This window comes from Sinohyriopsis cumingii, chromosome 2, assembly GCF_028554795.1.
Source record: "Sinohyriopsis cumingii isolate HCF-2022 chromosome 2, ASM2855479v2, whole genome shotgun sequence".
Lineage (NCBI taxonomy): Eukaryota > Metazoa > Mollusca > Bivalvia > Unionida > Unionidae > Sinohyriopsis > Sinohyriopsis cumingii.
Genome location: NC_142962.1, coordinates 1541772 through 1560487, shown reverse-complemented (window position 1 = coordinate 1560487; position 18716 = coordinate 1541772). Strand labels below are relative to the sequence as shown.

At 39.3% G+C, this 18716-nt stretch overlaps 1 protein-coding gene across 5 annotated transcripts in view; it reads left to right on the top strand.

The window, feature by feature from the left end:
* The window catches only part of LOC149804198 (unconventional myosin heavy chain 6-like), a 294440-nt gene that overhangs the window by 224627 nt on the left and 51097 nt on the right, over positions 1–18716 (top strand). For all 5 annotated transcript variants that reach the window (XM_089937853.1, XM_089937830.1, XM_089937846.1 and 2 more), the window contains 3 exons: positions 10377–10464; positions 12992–13396; positions 16400–16536. In XM_089937853.1, coding sequence (XP_089793979.1) covers positions 10377–10464; positions 12992–13396; positions 16400–16536 — 630 coding nt within the window. The remainder of the gene's footprint in view (positions 1–10376; positions 10465–12991; positions 13397–16399; positions 16537–18716) is intronic.

Genomic DNA, 18716 nt, shown 5'->3' with positions numbered 1-18716 from the left:
TTAATTTCTACTGCAGTCAGAAACATACAGGTAAGTTTCTACACATAGTCATAATCTTCCCTTGATAGTTATTGTGAGTGATGCATGTCTGATTTTACCTGTATAGGCAGTCATTGGGCCATTCCTACATGCAAGTTTTTTATTAGAATTGATATTATAACATTCACTTCACAAGTATCCATAGCAGCACTTGAGTACTTTTTGTCTAGAGGCTACCACATGGGCCCTTTTACTGGTAAATTTTAATATAGTTTGTAGCATGGTATGTCCACTTTCAGAGTTTATAAAGCAAAATCTACACGTATTGTCTGCTCTGTTGTTATCTTACAGATTTAGACTGTGGGTAGGATAATATATAAGCTCTGTAAACAGTCAAAACATGGGAAAGAGAACCATTCTATCTCTGGTTGCCATTCAGGATCACATGTTGGTCAGGCTCTGCCTGGACAAAATGTCAGTGAGCTGAAGTACTGGGGTATATAATGGGAAGGTCCAGAAGATCACCTTGAGGGATGGGACAAGGATGCCATTAGTATACATGCTGACATCATGGCAATGAATGATTTAATTTTTGGAGGACTCATCAACCATGAGGCAATCCAAGTTATCCAAATCAGCACTAGTGACAGTCTGGCAACCTTTTTCAGTGGAACCAATCATCCTGATACCACATGGCTTCGATTGCCAGTCCTTTTTATCAACTATATCAAAGCAAGTCTACTCAGATGCTTTCTTGCACATCAGAAGTATGGACCAGTTTTGTGGATCAGATGTCCCCTAACCCATTCCAACACAGAGAACTGGGTTTTGTGGATCAGACGTCCCTTAACCCATTCCAACACAGAGAACTCGGTTTTGTGGATCAGATGTCCCCTAACCCATTCCAACACAGAGAACTAGGTTTTGTGGATCAGATGTCCCCATACCCATTCCAAAACAGAGAACTGGGTTTTGTGGATCAGACGTCTCCTAACCCATTCCAACACAGAGAACTGGGTTTTGTGGATCAGACGTCCCCTAACCCATTCCAACACAGAGAACTGGGTTTTATGGATCAGATGTCCCCTAACCCATTCCAACACAGAGAAATGGGTTTTGTGGATCAGACGTCCCCTAACCCATTCCAACACAGAGAACTGGGTTTTGTGGATCAGATTCCCCCAACCCATTCCAACACAGAGAACTGGGTTTTGTAGATCAGATGTCCCATAACCCATTCCAACACAGAGAACTGGGTTTTGTAGATCAGATGTCCCCTAACCCATTCCAACACAGAGAACTGGGTTTTGTGGATCAGACATCCCCTAACCCATTCCAACACAGAGAACTGGGTTTTGTGGATGAGATGTCCCATAACCCATTCCAACACAGAGAACTGGGTTTTGTGGATCAGATGTTCCCTAACCCATTCCAACACAGAGAACTGGGTTTTGTTGATCAGACGTCCCCTAACCCATTCCAACACAGAGAACTGGGTTTTGTGGATGAGACATCCCATAACCCATTCCAACACAGAGAACTGGGTTTTGTGGATCAGATGTCCCCTAACCCATTCCAACACAGAGAACTGTGTTCTTGTACCTTTGCTTCGTAGAGGGAGCTCTTGCTTAGTGATCATTTGGAGGTAAGTATATGCCAGTTAGGATGCTCTGCAAGCTTTGTGGCATGCCCATTTCAACACTCCTCTCCAGTTTCATCTCAGATTGCACAGGAGGCACTGGCATATCTCCATTCACCAAAGAGATGACAAAGTATAATCACAAGCTCCACTTTCTTTGCTAGATCTCACTATGACATGTGAACACTGCCTTCCAAGCATCAATCAAGGAAGTTTTTTGCTTATTGCCACTGGATTTATGTCCTTGTTCTCATCCATCAAGAGCCTGATACAAGTTCCAGCACCGGTTGATTTACCAATCTTAGAAGAACAAACGTCATTAAACTCCTTCCATAATCTAGTTGAGTTGCTGATTTTTGGATTGTTTACACAGACAGTTACAGAACCCTAGTGTAAATAGGCTCTTCTTTTCACTGTGATATGTTTCATTCATTTTTAGAAGGAAGTTGTATAAGACCTACACTCCACTTTTTTCACGTCGATACTCCAACAGTTGGCTGAGACATTGCAGCGTATTCAGTACTCAAGGACTGAAAGTCTTTGAATGACATGCTACAGGTGGTGCAGAATGGCATGGCAGTGTGTTCTGTGTGGGATGTGGTATTGGTGGCAATCTCCAACAGGCAGAAAACATTATTCCCACTTTGAATTCCACAGAACACACATGGGAATAGCACAAGTCCTAAATAGAGCTGCTGAAAGCACCCTAGACAGTGCCATAGAGCTGCTGAAAACACCCAGGTCAATGCCATAGAGCTGCTGAAAACATCCAGGTCAATGCCATAGCGCTGCTGAAAACACCCAGGTCAATGCCGTAGAGCTGCTGAAAACACCCAGGTCAATGCCATAGCGCTGCTGAAAACACCCAGGTCAATGCCATAGAGCTGCTGAAAACACCCAGGTCAATGCCATAGCATTGCTGAAAACACCCAGGTCAGTGCCATACAGCTGCAGAAAACACCCAGGCCAATGCCATTACAGCAGCAACAACACAGAGTGGCAGAAGTGATGCAGTGCTCTACACTTCCACCATTCTGAAAGACCATCACAAATCAAATTAAGATCACTGCCATAGTCTTCTAATCTCCTATTCTATGACCAGGTCAAGGAAATACACAAATTAGCCACCAAAGAAACAAATGTCACAGGAAGGATGCCCATAGGACACTTTAAAACTATTAGTCTTGTATGAGCAGAAGGCCAGTTCCCAAGAATGAAAGTGGACAAGAGACAGAGAGAAAGCAATCATTTTTGCACTATTTTCTTTCCATGCTGACCTCTGTATAACAAGAAATAACATGATTTTCATGCCTTCCTTGTCAGTTATCCCAGTTGCAGAAAGGCATTTATTCTCTGTTGAATGGGAAAGTATTGGCCATGATCATCTTTGGACCTAGTAAATGGTTTCTGAGGGCCTCAGTAGCAAGCACCTCATCCATTGTTAAGGGTCCCATATGCTGCAGACATACCCTAACACCAGTTCAAAGCAGACATTCTGCAGGAAGAAATCAACAGCCTTCTCCAGAAAGGTTGGTTGAGATCATTCACAATGTAAAACTAGGTTTTTATTTGAGACTTGCTGGTGGCCATTGGCACTCTTCAACCAGTGATAGACCTAAACACCATCAATTGTTTCTACACCCCATGGGTAAAAATGGAAACTACAAGGTGGGTTTTAAAGGCCATTCAGGAAGCAGACTTTGCTACCAATATAGACCTGGATCATAATAAACAGGCCCTCCAGAATAACAAGTGCTGGAGATAGACCTGGACTATATTAAACAGGCCCTCCAGAATAACAAGTGCTGGAGACATACCTGGATCATATTAAATAGGCCCTCCAGAATAACAAGTACTGGAGACATACCTGGATCATATTAAACAGGCCCTTCAGAATAACAAGTGCTGGAGATATACTTGGATCATATTAAACAGACCCTCCAGAATAACATGTGGTGGAGATAGACCTGGATCATATTAAACGGGCCCTCCAGAATAACAAGTGCTGGAGATAGACCTGGATCATATTAAACAGGCCCTCCAGAATAACATGTGGTGGAGATAGACCTGGATCATGTTAAACGGGCCCTCCAGAATAAAAAGTGCTGGAGATAGACCTGGATCATAATAAACAGGCCATCCAGAAAAACAAGTGCTGTAGATATACCTGGATCATAATAAACAGGCCCTCCAGAATAGCAAGTGCTGGAGATAGACCTGGACTATATTAAACAGGCCCTCCAGAATAACAAGTGGTGGAGATAGACCTGGATCATATTAAACAGGCCCTCCAGAATAACACATGGTGGAGATAGACCTGGATCATAATAAACAGGCCCTCCAGAATAAAAAGTGCTGGAGATAGACCTGGATCATATTTAACAGGCCCTCCAGAATAACACATGGTGGAGATAGACCTGGATCATAATAAACAGGCCCTCCAGAAAAACGTGGTGGAGATATACCTGGATCATATTAAACAGGCCCTCCAGAATAACAAGTGGTGGAGATAGACCTAGATCATAATAAACAGGCCCTCCAGATTAAAAGGTGCTGGAGATAGACCTGGATCATATTAAACAGGCCCTCCAGAATAACACATGGTGGAGATAGACCTGGATCATAATAAACAGGCCCTCCAGAAAAACATGTGGTGGAGATATACCTGGATCATATTAAACAGGCCCTCCAGAATAACAAACGGTGGAGATATACCTGGATCATAATAAACAGGCCCTCCAGAATAACAAGTGCTGGAGATAGACCTGGATCATATTAAACAGGCCCTCCAGAATAAAAAGTGCTGGAGATATATCTGGATCATATGAAACAGGCTGTCCAGAATAACAAGTGCTGGAGATAGACCTGGATCATATTAAACAGACCCTCCAGAATAACATGTGGTGGAGATAGACCTGGATCATATTAAACAGGCCCTCCAGAATAATACATGGTGGAGATAGACCTGGATCATATTAAACAGGCCCTCCAGAATAACATGTGCTGGAGATAGACCTGGATCATATTAAACAGGCTGTCCAGAATAACAAGTGCTGGAGATATACCTGAATCATAATAAACAGGCCCTCCAGAAAAACACGTGGTAGAGATATACCTGGATCATAATAAACAGGCCCTCCAGAATAACAAGTGCTGGAGATAGACCTGGATCATATTAAACAGGCCCTCCAGAATAACATGTGGTGGAGATAGACCTGGATCATATTAAACAGGCCCTCCAGAATAATACATGGTGGAGATAGACCTGGATCATATTAAACAGGCCCTCCAGAATAACATGTGCTGGAGATAGACCTGGATCATATTAAACAGGCTGTCCAGAATAACAAGTGCTGGAGATATACCTGAATCATAATAAACAGGCCCTCCAGAATAACACATGGTGGAGATAGACCTGGATCATATTAAACAGGCCCTCCAGAATAAAAAGTGCTGGAGATAGACCTGGATCATAATAAACAGGCCCTCCAGAATAACAAGTGGTGGAGATAGACCTGGATCATATTAAACAGGCCCTCCAGAATAACACATGGTGGAGATAGACCTGGATCATAATAAACAGGCCCTCCAGAATAAAAAGTGCTGGAGATAGACCTGGATCATAATAAACAGGCCTCCCAGAATAACAAGTGCTGGAGATAGACCTGGATCATATTAAACAGGCCCTCCAGAATAACACATGGTGGAGATAGACCTGGATCATAATAAACAGGCCCTCCAGAATAGCAAGTGCTGGAGATAGACCTGGATCATAATAAACAGGCCCTCCAGAATAAAAAGTGCTGGAGATAGACCTGGATCATATTAAACAGGCCCTCCAGAATAGCAAGTGCTGGAGATAGACCTGGATCATAATAAACAGGCCCTCCAGAATAACAAGTGGTGGAGATAGACCTGGATCATATTAAACAGGCCCTCCAGAATAACACATGGTGGAGATAGACCTGGATCATATTAAACAGGCCCTCCAGAATAAAAAGTGCTGGAGATAGACCTGGATCATAATAAACAGGCCCTCCAGAATAAAAAGTGCTGGAGATAGACCTGGATCATATTAAACAGGCCCTCCAGAATAACACATGGTGGAGATAGACCTGGATCATATTAAACAGGCCCTCCAGAATAAAAAGTGCTGGAGATAGACCTGGATCATAATAAACAGGCCTCCCAGAATAACAAGTGCTGGAGATAGACCTGGATCATATTAAACAGGCCCTCCAGAATAACACATGGTGGAGATAGACCTGGATCATAATAAACAGGCCCTCCAGAATAGCAAGTGCTGGAGATAGACCTGGATCATAATAAACAGGCCCTCCAGAATAAAAAGTGCTGGAGATAGACCTGGATCATATTAAACAGGCCCTCCAGAATAGCAAGTGCTGGAGATAGACCTGGATCATAATAAACAGGCCCTCCAGAATAACAAGTGGTGGAGATAGACCTGGATCATATTAAACAGGCCCTCCAGAATAACACATGGTGGAGATAGACCTGGATCATATTAAACAGGCCCTCCAGAATAAAAAGTGCTGGAGATAGACCTGGATCATAATAAACAGGCCCTCCAGAATAAAAAGTGCTGGAGATAGACCTGGATCATATTAAACAGGCCCTCCAGAATAACACATGGTGGAGATAGACCTGGATCATATTAAACAGGCCCTCCAGAATAAAAAGTGCTGGAGATAGACCTGGATCATAATAAACAGGCCTCCCAGAATAACAAGTGCTGGAGATAGACCTGGATCATATTAAACAGGCCCTCCAGAATAACACATGGTGGAGATAGACCTGGATCATAATAAACAGGCCCTCCAGAATAGCAAGTGCTGGAGATAGACCTGGATCATAATAAACAGGCCCTCCAGAATAAAAAGTGCTGGAGATAGACCTGGATCATATTAAACAGGCCCTCCAGAATAGCAAGTGCTGGAGATAGACCTGGATCATAATAAACAGGCCCTCCAGAATAACAAGTGGTGGAGATAGACCTGGATCATATTAAACAGGCCCTCCAGAATAACACATGGTGGAGATAGACCTGGATCATATTAAACAGGCCCTCCAGAATAAAAAGTGCTGGAGATAGACCTGGATCATAATAAACAGGCCCTCCAGAATAAAAAGTGCTGGAGATAGACCTGGATCATAATAAACAGGCCTCCCAGAATAACAAGTGCTGGAGATAGACCTGGATCATATTAAACAGGCCCTCCAGAATAACACATGGTGGAGATAGACCTGGATCATAATAAACAGGCCCTCCAGAATAAAAAGTGCTGGAGATAGACCTGGATCATATTAAACAGGCCCTCCAGAATAGCAAGTGCTGTAGATAGACCTGGATCATAATAAACAGGCCCTCCAGAATAACAAGTGCTGGAGATAGACCTGGATCATAATAAACAGGCCCTCCAGAATAACACATGGTGGAGATAGACCTGGATCATAATAAACAGGCCCTCCAGAATAACACATGGTGGAGATATACCTGGATCATATTAAACAGGCCCTTCAGAATAGCAAGTGCTGTAGATAGACCTGGATCATAATAAACAGGCCCTCCAGAATAACAAGTGCTGGAGATAGACCTGGATCATAATAAACAGGCCCTCCAGAATAACACATGGTGGAGATAGACCTGCATCATATTAAACAGGCCCTCCAGAATAACACATGGTGGAGATAGACCTGGATCATAATAAACAGGCCCTCCAGAATAACACATGCTGGAGATATACCTGGATCAACAATTGGTGGAGAGAATCACCCAAGTAAGAAAGTATTCCACTTTGAAAGTGAATGAAGGAAAACAGAATCTTCATACAATGTTGTTAGTAAAAACACATTCTGGTACTGAAGGCACCAATACCTCCAATTGCTAACTTCTTACTCTGGCACTTTGACGATTGCCAATTAGTGTCAATCATGAAAGAAAGCTATTGTTCATGATCTCCAGCATCTTGCATCATCACATAAGAGAGCACATTGGACAAAACAAAGACCCATCCAATTTTCTCTATAATTTCAACATCCACGCCTGATGTGTAATCAATCATAGGTGCTGACCTGGCTAAATAAGTCACTGTTTGAACCTCTTCATTAGTACACCTCTCATATAAGTCCTTCTTCACACTCACAATAGTGATAGCAGGTAGATTCAGTCAAATACATGCTTTATTAGATAACCCAAACTGTTGGACAGGATTGGTCAGTGTCATTCATGATGGCCCCTGCTTTCATTGCCATGAATAGGCTCCCACTCATGGGAAATCTGGCTTTTTTGCTGAAACCCCTGTTAGTTCTGGAGATTTCATTTCAGGGTCAGCTACAGAACCCACTGAGGGTTCTGAAGTGGTACCTGTATTGTGCATCAAAGGAGATTCTACCTCTTCTTACCTCCCAAAGAGAGAGAGGACAACATATCTGTGTGTACACTTTTGTCCTGGATAAGACCGGTATCCACCATCCCACCTCTTTGTACCTTCCAATGAGGGAGAGGACAGCATATCAGTACATAGAGAGGACATCATATCAGTACATACAGTTTTGTCCTGGATAAAGCAGGTTATCCACTCATCCCACTTCTTCTTACCTTCCAGTGAGGGAGAGGACAGCATATCTGTACATAAAGTTTTGTCCTGGATAAGACAGGTTATCCACTCATCCCACCTCTTCTTACCCTCCAGTGAGGGAGAGGACAGCATATCAGTACATACAATTTTGTCCTGGATAAGACAGGCTATCCACTCATCCCACCTCTTCTTACCTTCCAGTGAGGGAGAGGACACCATATCAGTACATAGTTTAGTCCTGGATAAAGCAGGTTATCCACTCCATTATCAGAAATTAATCCAAGATCAAATGAAATTGCTGTGCATTATGGCACATGAAGTTAGTGAAGTCACAACAAGCAATGCTTTCCAGCAAAACTGTTCCCCAGCTGACATTATATAAGCCATGGGATCGAGGTCAGAGTCCACTTTCTTCAGTTTTTATGTCAGAGATCTTGCATCCCACACTCAACTAGCCTAAAACCATGTGGGGCTTATTGCCATAGCACTGCAGGTTACCATCATAGGTCATTTGGCAGCTTGTGGAAGGGAATATTTCCTCGTTCAAAGATGCATCCTGGCTTATGGAGTCAATACTCCAGGTGGGTTTTATATCTAGAAGCTGCCTCACATACCTTAGTGAACTGGAGATTGACTCACTAAAGTAAGGGGATGTAACTTCTTTCACCTCTTACCTAGTCTCTGAAGATATTATAATCAGGTAATATATTTGAAGATGAGGCCAATTTTTATTGTAAAATATGTTTTGTCAATAATACTTGCCCAATTATAATATGCATAGACCCTACCGCTCTCCTTGTACTTACATTCATACATAGATCCCAGTATCAAGGGGAGATCACTATTTAACAACCACCCTTCTGTCTATCTATACATCATCCTACTTAACAGTCATCCATCTATCTACCTGTTGTGTATCTGATCTAGTGATCAACCTTTCTATCTGTCTATCTATGTCTTTCTGTCTATCTATCTATCTACTTACCTACCTTCCTAAGTGAGGCCCCGAGTGGCCAAGTGGTCTAAAGCACTCTCCGTTATGGATCACTGCCATCTCACCTCTGCGTGGGTTCAAGTCTCGAATTCAGCCAATGTAGGTATGTGAGAAAGCTTGCCAGTAGCTTCTTGTGGGTCGGTGGTTCTTTCCGGGGTTTTCCCAGGTTCTTCCTCCACCATTAATACTGGCCGCCATGTATAGCCTATCGTGTACTGAAAAATGGCATTAAACCCTACAACAACAACAATAACAACCTTCCTACCTACTCTAATGTAATGTAATCTAATCTAATCTAATCTTACTTATCTGATCTAAACTACTCAATCATCCCTAGTGGTCTATGGCACACATATCACTCACAAATCTCACCTCTGACTGCATGAGTTGGAGTCTTGGCTTGACCTATATGGGTATGTGAGAAAGCTTGCCAGTAGCTTCCCATTGGTTTGTGGTTCTTCCTGGGGTTTCGCTCGGTTCTTCCTCCACCAAATATAGTTGCTGCCATGTATAGTCTATCATGTGCTGAAAAACATCATTAAGCCCCATAAAAATCATCTATCTGTCTGTCTGTCTTTTCTTTGAAGCCTGATACAAATGCAGGATCAGTTATGTTTCAAAAAAGCAATATTTCATACAAAAGTTTCAGTAGGAACATACAGGTGTATGTAATTTTTATGTAATTAATTCAGCCATTAAAACTGTACTAATGGAAAGGTTTAAATAAATCAATTGGTAATCTCTGTATGACCATTATTTTTTAACAATTGGATTAAATCAACTCTATCAAAGTCAGATTAAAATGGAATTACTTTGTATTTTATGCCTCATAACTGGCCCTTGTGTCATTACTTTTGCCATCAAGTGAAACTTCTTGCATTACCTAATGCTGAGACACTGGTGGCTTATGGTGATGATGTCATTGTCAGTGCTGTGAACCAATGCCAGAGTTTTGTGTGAAAGACATCCTGCTGACACATAGTAATGATCCATAATTCTTATTTTAAAAAAGGTGGAAATATAGCATCCATATTTTACATGTTCTTTACAGTGGTCTTGCTGACTGAAATCGATTACAAAGAACTGTTTCCATATATATGTTGATACATATGTTTGAAATTTTTTTCTGTTAAATTTTACATGATTTTACTTGTCTTTGTCACAGATACAAGGAAGTAGAACAGTACCTGTGTAAGAGAATTCTGATTCAGCCTGGTCGGGATTGGAATGAAGAGGTTGCTGCTGCTCACAGGGTTAGAATCTTCTTGCCCCCCCCCCCCATTACCCCCCATCTCCTTCTTTCTTTCTCTCACTCACACACATACACACACTCACACATTTTATGGACTTCTCCATGGTTCATACAACCTTGTAAACTCCTTTAATTTAAAAACAGTTAGTTCTTTGAAAGTCCTTGAATATGTCCCCCGAAGTCATTGAATTTATCTTAGGAAATACAAATCTTGAAACTCAATTAATTATATTAACATTTTAGCTGTTGTTGTTGATGTATTTTCCAAAGACACTGAGAAATAAATGGGATAAATTGGCCTGATGGTAGTTAACAAAGTAATACATTAATAAAATAAGATAAATTGGCCTGATCATTGTTAACAAAATAAAAATTAAATAAAATGGGATAAATTGGTCTGATGGTTGTTAACAAAGTAATAAATAAGTAAAATGGGATAAATTGGCCTGATCATTGTTAACAAAGTGACATATGGAGAAGGTTCAGTTTCTCTAAGACAAAATACTCATTGAAACTTGTTGAAAGTCCTTGAAAAGATAAATATCTATGGCTGTATGAACCATATTTTCTGTCAGAAACAAAACCTTTTCAGCCATGTCATCCTAATTTTGATATTTAATTTTATTTATTTAAGATATGTTATATTAATTTTACATAAGTTATTATAGTTTTCTCTGTCTATTTGTTGCACAGGATCAGATTATTTTACAATGTGTACTATTTAGTAGCTTAAATAGATTAGTTGCTATTATTGCATTGATATATCTCTTTCTAGTGCTTGTCCACAGTCCAGGGACATTATTCCCTCTTCCAGTTAATAATTGGATGTCTAGAAAAAAAATAAACAAAATGATCCCAATCACATATCTTAGTGAACTTCTGACAACCAGGATATCATTCTTTTCCTTGGACACGGTGCATTTATACATGTCTCTTGGGCATTCAACACTTCAACAATCAGGTTGTCTGTTGGTATTTGTAATGTCCATCATATCCCTTTTTGTCTTCTATCTGTTATTTTTTCTCCACTGTCTGTGCATTGTGTTTGTGTATTATCATTGTTCAGTTTAACCCTTTACCTCATAGAGCATAGTTACAAAGTGCAGCAAGCTATAAATAGAACACCTGTTACCTATTCGACTCCATACGCATAGGCCTGCCTGTTAACTGTTAAGCAATGTAGTGTATGTTACGTTTAACAGCAATTTTAACCCTTTTACATTTTTGGTACACATCTATTATGTGTGTAAAAATTTAAGAGTGAAGTCCGATTGTTATAGCTGTGTAATTATTTTCATGGAAGAATTTTTTATGTGCTTTAAAATCTTGAGAGAACTCATTCACCATAAAATCAGTGAGACCGCATGACCAACCGTAGCTGCCATTTCTCATACTTGAAATTTACAATTTTTTTGTCCTAGTCTACATCACTAAGTCATCTGAATTTGATAATTTAGAAAAACTAATTGCTGCCTACATCTATATCAGAGCCTTTACCTAAGTTATTGAAGCTTTCATAGTTGTGATTCTAATTGTGAAAACTTCGTAAGTACTGAATGAAATCCACGACCACCATTTTAGAGAGTGGAGATTACGAACCAGTTACTTTAAATAGCAGATATCGACCAGAGCATAAAGAGTGACCACATGATCTGACATAATTATCATTCACAGAAATGAATGTAGTATTTAGTAGGGGGTTTTCCCCGAAGGTGGCACTACGAAAACTGGCTTAAAATGGCTGATGTTTACAGGAGGCGTCAAAAGATGCTTCATTGTGAATGGAGTAGAGAGGTCAAAAGGCACTTCCATACGAATGGAGTAGAGGTGTCCAAAGGCGCTTGCATGAGGTAAAGGGTTAATTAATTTTGAGATAGCACATGGCTGATATTCCAATTGTCAGAAATGGATTAAGATTGAGATCATGGTGTTTTTATTCGAGATGTCCAATTACTAAGGAAAGAATAGCATCCTTGGACTGGAGTCTATAGCCCGGAAAAGATCTAGCAGTGCAATAATAGAAGGTAAGTATTATTAAAATAAGTTTTACCCCCCCCCCTCCATCTCTCAGAAAAAACAATTTTTCTTACAAAACTTAGTCTTTTACATTAATAATACATGATGTTTTTTTCTGGAGAAGAAATTTTAATCATATGATTACAAAGAGAGAAAAAGGAGACCCCAGGGGGCCCAGTGGCCTAAAGTGCTCGCCTTTACTAATCACTGCCATCTCACTTCTGTCCATGTGTGATCAAGTCTGGGGCATGGCCAAGTGAGCATGTGCCAAAGCTTGCCAGGAGCTTGTAGCTTCTCATGGATCAATGGTTCTTACAGGGGCTTTCCCAGGTTCTTCTTTCACCAGTTATCCAGGCTGCCATATGTAGCCTGTTATGTGTAGAAAAATGGCATCAAACCCATAACAACAAAGAAAAACTATTAGGCATCAGGCACAGTTCGGTTGATATTTTTTGACAGTCATAATCCAAAAAATAATTAGATCCACAATATATGTTTGCTTTCCTTTTCAGCATTATGGAAAAGGAAAGACAGAGCTGGAGGCCAAGGTTTGGTACTTGACTTGTGTAAGACAGTTCCCTCTGTATGGGTGTACCCTGTTTCCCATTGTACACAGGGGTCTGTGGTCCCACTCCAGTGAATCTCTTCTTGCCATTAATATGGATGGAATCAAATTTGTTCGAACTAAGGACAAATCGGTGATCTATGACTTCAAGTATGGTGAAATAGAGTCAATTTCCTTGGATCCCAATGATAACTACATCACATTGGAGCTAAAAAATGATGTTGCCACCAACTGCCCACAGCGGTGCTTCATGTTTGAAACTCATCAGAAAGAAGATGTTGTGAATCTTATTTCAAGCTACTCTCCAGCGCATGCGACTTGGCTCAAGACAGATAGTGACAGTTTGAAAAAGGTAATAATTTTAGACATAATTTTGTACACAAAGATCAAAGCAGGACAGCTTGAAAACATGAGCACACTTTAACTTACAGCAAATCCCTGATTATCTAGAGCCATTGGGAGACCATGATTTCAGCTTGTAAATCAGTCATCAAGCTAACTGATTTTAATTAACTAAGAATTAAAAAAGGGGGGGGGGATATAGGAGTCATTGTATGGAAAGAATTCAGATAATCAGTATTTGGATAGCTATTGGTGATGATATGAGAGACAGTTCTCATGCAGCAAGTAGTTAGAACTGTTTTTTTCTGACATGTTGGAGATGACAATATTTTCTGTGAAGAAGAATAGATCTTTGCTACCCTGATAGTGCATTCAGTCTGCAAATGCTGAAGTCCAGGGGTTTTATTCTATAATGTCATCAAAGTCAGTGGTTTTTCCCTGTTTATTCATTAAGGTCAGTGGTTTCTCCAGGGTTCATTCATCAAAGTCATTGGTTTCTCCAGGGTTCATTCATCAAGGTCATTGGTTTCTCCAGGGTTCATTCATCAAGGTCAGTGGTTTCTCCAGGGTTCATTCATCAAAGTCATTGGTTTCTCCAGGGTTCATTCATCAAGGTCAGTGGTTTCTCCAGGGTTCTTTCATCAAGGTCAGTGGTTTCTCCAGGGTTACATCTATTGACATTATAGATCACTTCATGACATTATCGGAGTCTTTGAGAACAGGATTTCAACATTACCAGAAAATCAGGAAAGGGTTGGGAGAAAGAATAGGCTTTATTGATGAGAAAAACCAGGAATTTTCAACTGCCACCAGATATTTAAAAAGTATGTAAAACTGAGTTGTAACTGAACAAATCATGAGTTAAATTTATTGAATTCTTACTGACATTTTGGATGGCTGCAGAACTCTTCAGTAAGTTGAGGTATAATTGCTGTATGAATCATGTGGATTGGTCAAATAGACTTATTATCATATTTGTATTGTTTTATTATATGGAAGGTATGAAGATCATTCAGGCGTCATAATATGACATCATGACTGTGTTATGTGATCATGGTGAGTGGAAGAGAAAATAATAAATCTTTTCTTCAGGTGGTATGGTCTGTGATTTTACCAGAACTGTTCCAAAAGGCAAAGTTCACTTCACCTTGAATTGATTTCACAACATTTCCCTCACCACACCCCACCCTTTTGTTTCAATACATTAATAATCAAAGTAAAATGTTGACTTTTTGTGCATTTTTCTTTCAAAGATGAAGGTGGTAAAAGTTTACATTGCTTTCTGTGTAGGTCCTGCAGAAATTCACACGATCTAAAACAAAATAAATTTGAATTTGTGTGGCCTAATACAAAGCAGAGTATGACTCCATAGAAGTATCCAGGTCAATTGCTAATAAAAAATCATTATATCCAAAATTTCATGACATAGACAGAAGCCTACTACTTTTGAAACAGGTGCTGATTTTTTTATTGCAGCCTGTTTGTGAAGTGTTTTATGTGAAGTGAAGCCATATAAAAAACTGCTTCTTAAATATTTTTAATAGTATTTCCATAGCATTTTGATTTGAAATTATGCATTTTAATTGTCTGAAATGAAAACAGTAGTGTCAAGTAACTATATTGAACTTTGTACAACTGTTTCTCCCTATTTTTACCAACTTCACCTTTTTCTGGATAGAGATACATAATTTTGCCCAAATATTGCAGTCCAGACAGGACCTTGACTCTTTACATGCACTTGAAATCAATCCCAAGCTTTTGCATGAATAATATAACTTCTGGTGGGGAAAAATATTAAATGTTTGTTCCAGTCTAGTTTACACATGTTTAGGATACAAATGGAATGAGCGATGGCAGCCAGGGTTTACTGACATTTAATATGGATATTTCCAAATAAAAGTTTTGTGGCTGCCAATATGAATTGGGGCTGCTTGTCATACAGTAGACTCATTCTACCCACTGCTGGGACAATTTTCAATACAGAATCTCATATTCTGAGTGGCCTTGACGATGACAGCATTAAAGATACAGTCCATTGTCAGACTACATAGAAAGTAGATGTTTCAACAGCTAGACATAAATGGATTTTTAACAAAAATAAGTTCTTTTTGTACCAAGGAATATAATTTTTATGGGGGGGGGTTGTCCAAATTTAAAACAACTCTTTCTTTAAAGACTTTCTTCATGCCAATATTTGCAGCTAAGCAGAGTGAAATTAACGGTTATCTGTAAAATTAAAATGGATTACATGCAAATTTATATGAATTTCGGTAGTTGCACTTATTTCTAGTGATACATTTTTGGTTTTAATACGTGGTTATAGGTCAAAATCAGATGTTATTGGAGAGTCTCAAAAACAGAAACAGCTTTTGATTTTGAAAATATTTTTAAATATTTTTTTACTAAACCAAAGATTCTGTTTGGTAAGCATCATAAGTGATTCTTGAAAAAAGTCAATTTCATCCAAGGGAGAAAAAAAGCCTGGAAAAGACCTGGAAATATTTAATTAAAACGTGATGGAAACTGTGAGAAGCATTATATAAGTTTGTAGGACTTGTTATGTATAATACCATATATATTCTCATATAAGTTCTTCCTCCACCATTTATACTGGCCACCATGTATAGCCTATCTTGTGCTGAAAAATGGTGTTAAACCCTATAACAGCAACTACAACAACAACAACAACCATATAAATCAACTCCAACTTCAGACAACATAGACCCTGATCTACTGTCACATATTGCACAAGCAGATCAATCCACATTGCTTGTTCTACTGATTAATCCTAGCAAAGTACATATACCCAGATCTCGTGTTACATTATATGTTGGCAGATTTGGGTTTGTGCAACTTGCCGGTGGTCATAACATGTATGTACAATAAATTGATTGGCAGATATTGCCATTAATGTCTTTTGTTTTGTGGTGCTATTATTTCAGTTTATTATATTCTTATCCAAACATAGTATTGCTCTTGTTACATAGACCATTGTTTACTGCCACTCAAATAGGTGAAGATGACAGACGAAGAGAAGTTGAAGTTATATGAGGATCTGGTCCGAGCTAGACGGACTCTCTCAGAGAGTCGTTTGTTACATCGACCTGTACAGGAACAGAATGCCAACTTCTTCAGGTCCACGCTCAGGAGGTAAGCAAGCACAGCAAAAATGGATTATCATGCTTCCAGTCATCAGGTTTGTGGTTTTGTGGGTATAATGACATTTTTTTCTCAGCTCATGATATGCAATACATGGGGCTAGCTATACATTTTGACCCTAACCCTAACCCTAACCGATATATTTGGAAAATCCTGGGAAGATCACCAACCCAAATAGGCTACTAGCAGGTTTTTCACATGCCCACATTGGCTGAGCTGAGACTCAAACCCATACGGACAGAGGTAGGATGTCGATGATCAGTAAAGAAGAGCCCCTTTGACCTCTCAGTCACCCAGGCCCCTCCTGTTATGAGGAATTTTCAATATAATTTCTAATATATAAACATACTGAAAAAGATGATTTGTTCGTTTTTGTTAATGGTACTCGCCATAAGTGTGGAATAATCGAACATATCCATTTAATTTGTTGAATCCAGATAGATTTTAGATTTTGGTGTCTAAAGGTCAGATATCACAGTCACTGTAAGTTTGATTAGAAAATAATGGTTTCCACACAGTGAGTTTAGTGTAAGACTGCATACCTTGAGTAAAGTTGAGATCAGTGTGACCGATTGGTCAGTAATCTCCGGAGTCAACCATGTCCTACTGGAGTACCTGTCAAGGACTGTTATTCAAGGACCATTCATAGTATTCATCTTATGCTATATCTAAGGCGGAGGTATATAGCGCTACACACATCTGTCACAGATTTCAGTTTCTGCTCGATAACATCTGAACAATTTCTGGATTGGAACCAGGATTGATACGAGATTTTGCTTTGGGGGTGCTCACCAGTTATTACGTACTTCTAAGAGTGACATATGTAAGATCAAGTTGTTTGCATTTGAAACATGCACAGTGGATAGAATGTTGACATACCTCTATACTATTTTGATGTAATGTGGCTGACATTTCTTTGGATATTGTACTTATGGAAATTTGCAAATGATTTAAGCACACTGCTAACTATAATGACTGCTCCCTTGTGCTAAACAATCAGCCTGAATTAGTCTAAAGTACACTCTCTTCAGCACATATTAAAATAGGGAAAATGAATTTTGCCCAACTAGACTATACCAGCTTCTGAAAGTGCAATGGATGAATTACTACATATATAAAATGTAAAAAAAGTTATTGCCTCTTTTTTTTATATAATTTACCTCTGAAGTCCAGGAAGTGAAAACAACTAACCACAGCTAGCAGTTTTTGAAAGGTGCACATCTGGAGTAAGGCCAAGCTGTATACTCTATAACCCATAGTACACACATCAATCATACACCAAAACAAAGGGAGTTAAAGGTTCTCTGAACAATACCTAAGATATACAAGGTCTTTTTTAAATAGCCAGTAGAAACAGTGAGGAAACCCGGTGAAATTCATTTTCATTAAAATTCTAACCCTATGCAAAATACGAAACTGTAGAGTGCCACCTTAAGAAGACCTAGCTCAAGGTCAGTTTTCACCATTTTGCAACATAATGATACTGAGTTATGGCCCTTGTTTGATTAAGAACTTTATCCTTTAATTGCATCATATTGGTATGGGCATCCATGTTATATGGACACATTTCTAGTCCAATATTTACACTGATGCACTAGGCATTGATGCTAATATATTGTTTACAAACGTCAAATATAGGCCATAACCCTACATAAGGCATTTTGCTCTAATTGCCTCAACACTAATTAGCCTATTTGTGATGCTGTGCTGTAAAACAGTAAATCATACATACCTATGCATCATTGGCAGTCTGCATTTGCAAGGGTTTTGTGTAGTGACTTGGTTGCATATTGGGTATCAGAGAATTTGCTTGGCATTGTTTGATTTTCTGTGCTTTCAGCTTCAAGCAATAAATGTATTAACCCTGGTTAGATGCTTTTCTTTATTGCATTCCATATTTCATCATTTAAAATATTTCTGCATGAACCCCGGTTTTGCAAGATCATTTTAGTACATGCAAAATCCAAGTTGTTTTGAGACTGATTTAAGATACCTTACAGTTTTCATGTTAAAGCCATTTGTAAGTTACATACATTTTGGGGAAGGAAGTTTGAAGCAGACATGTATACAGAATATAATCTTTAGAATTTTATTTTGAAGTCACTGAAAAACAAAACGGCGTGTGATTATATTAAAATAAAGCTTGTCAGTAGTCTAATTTTGACTAATTT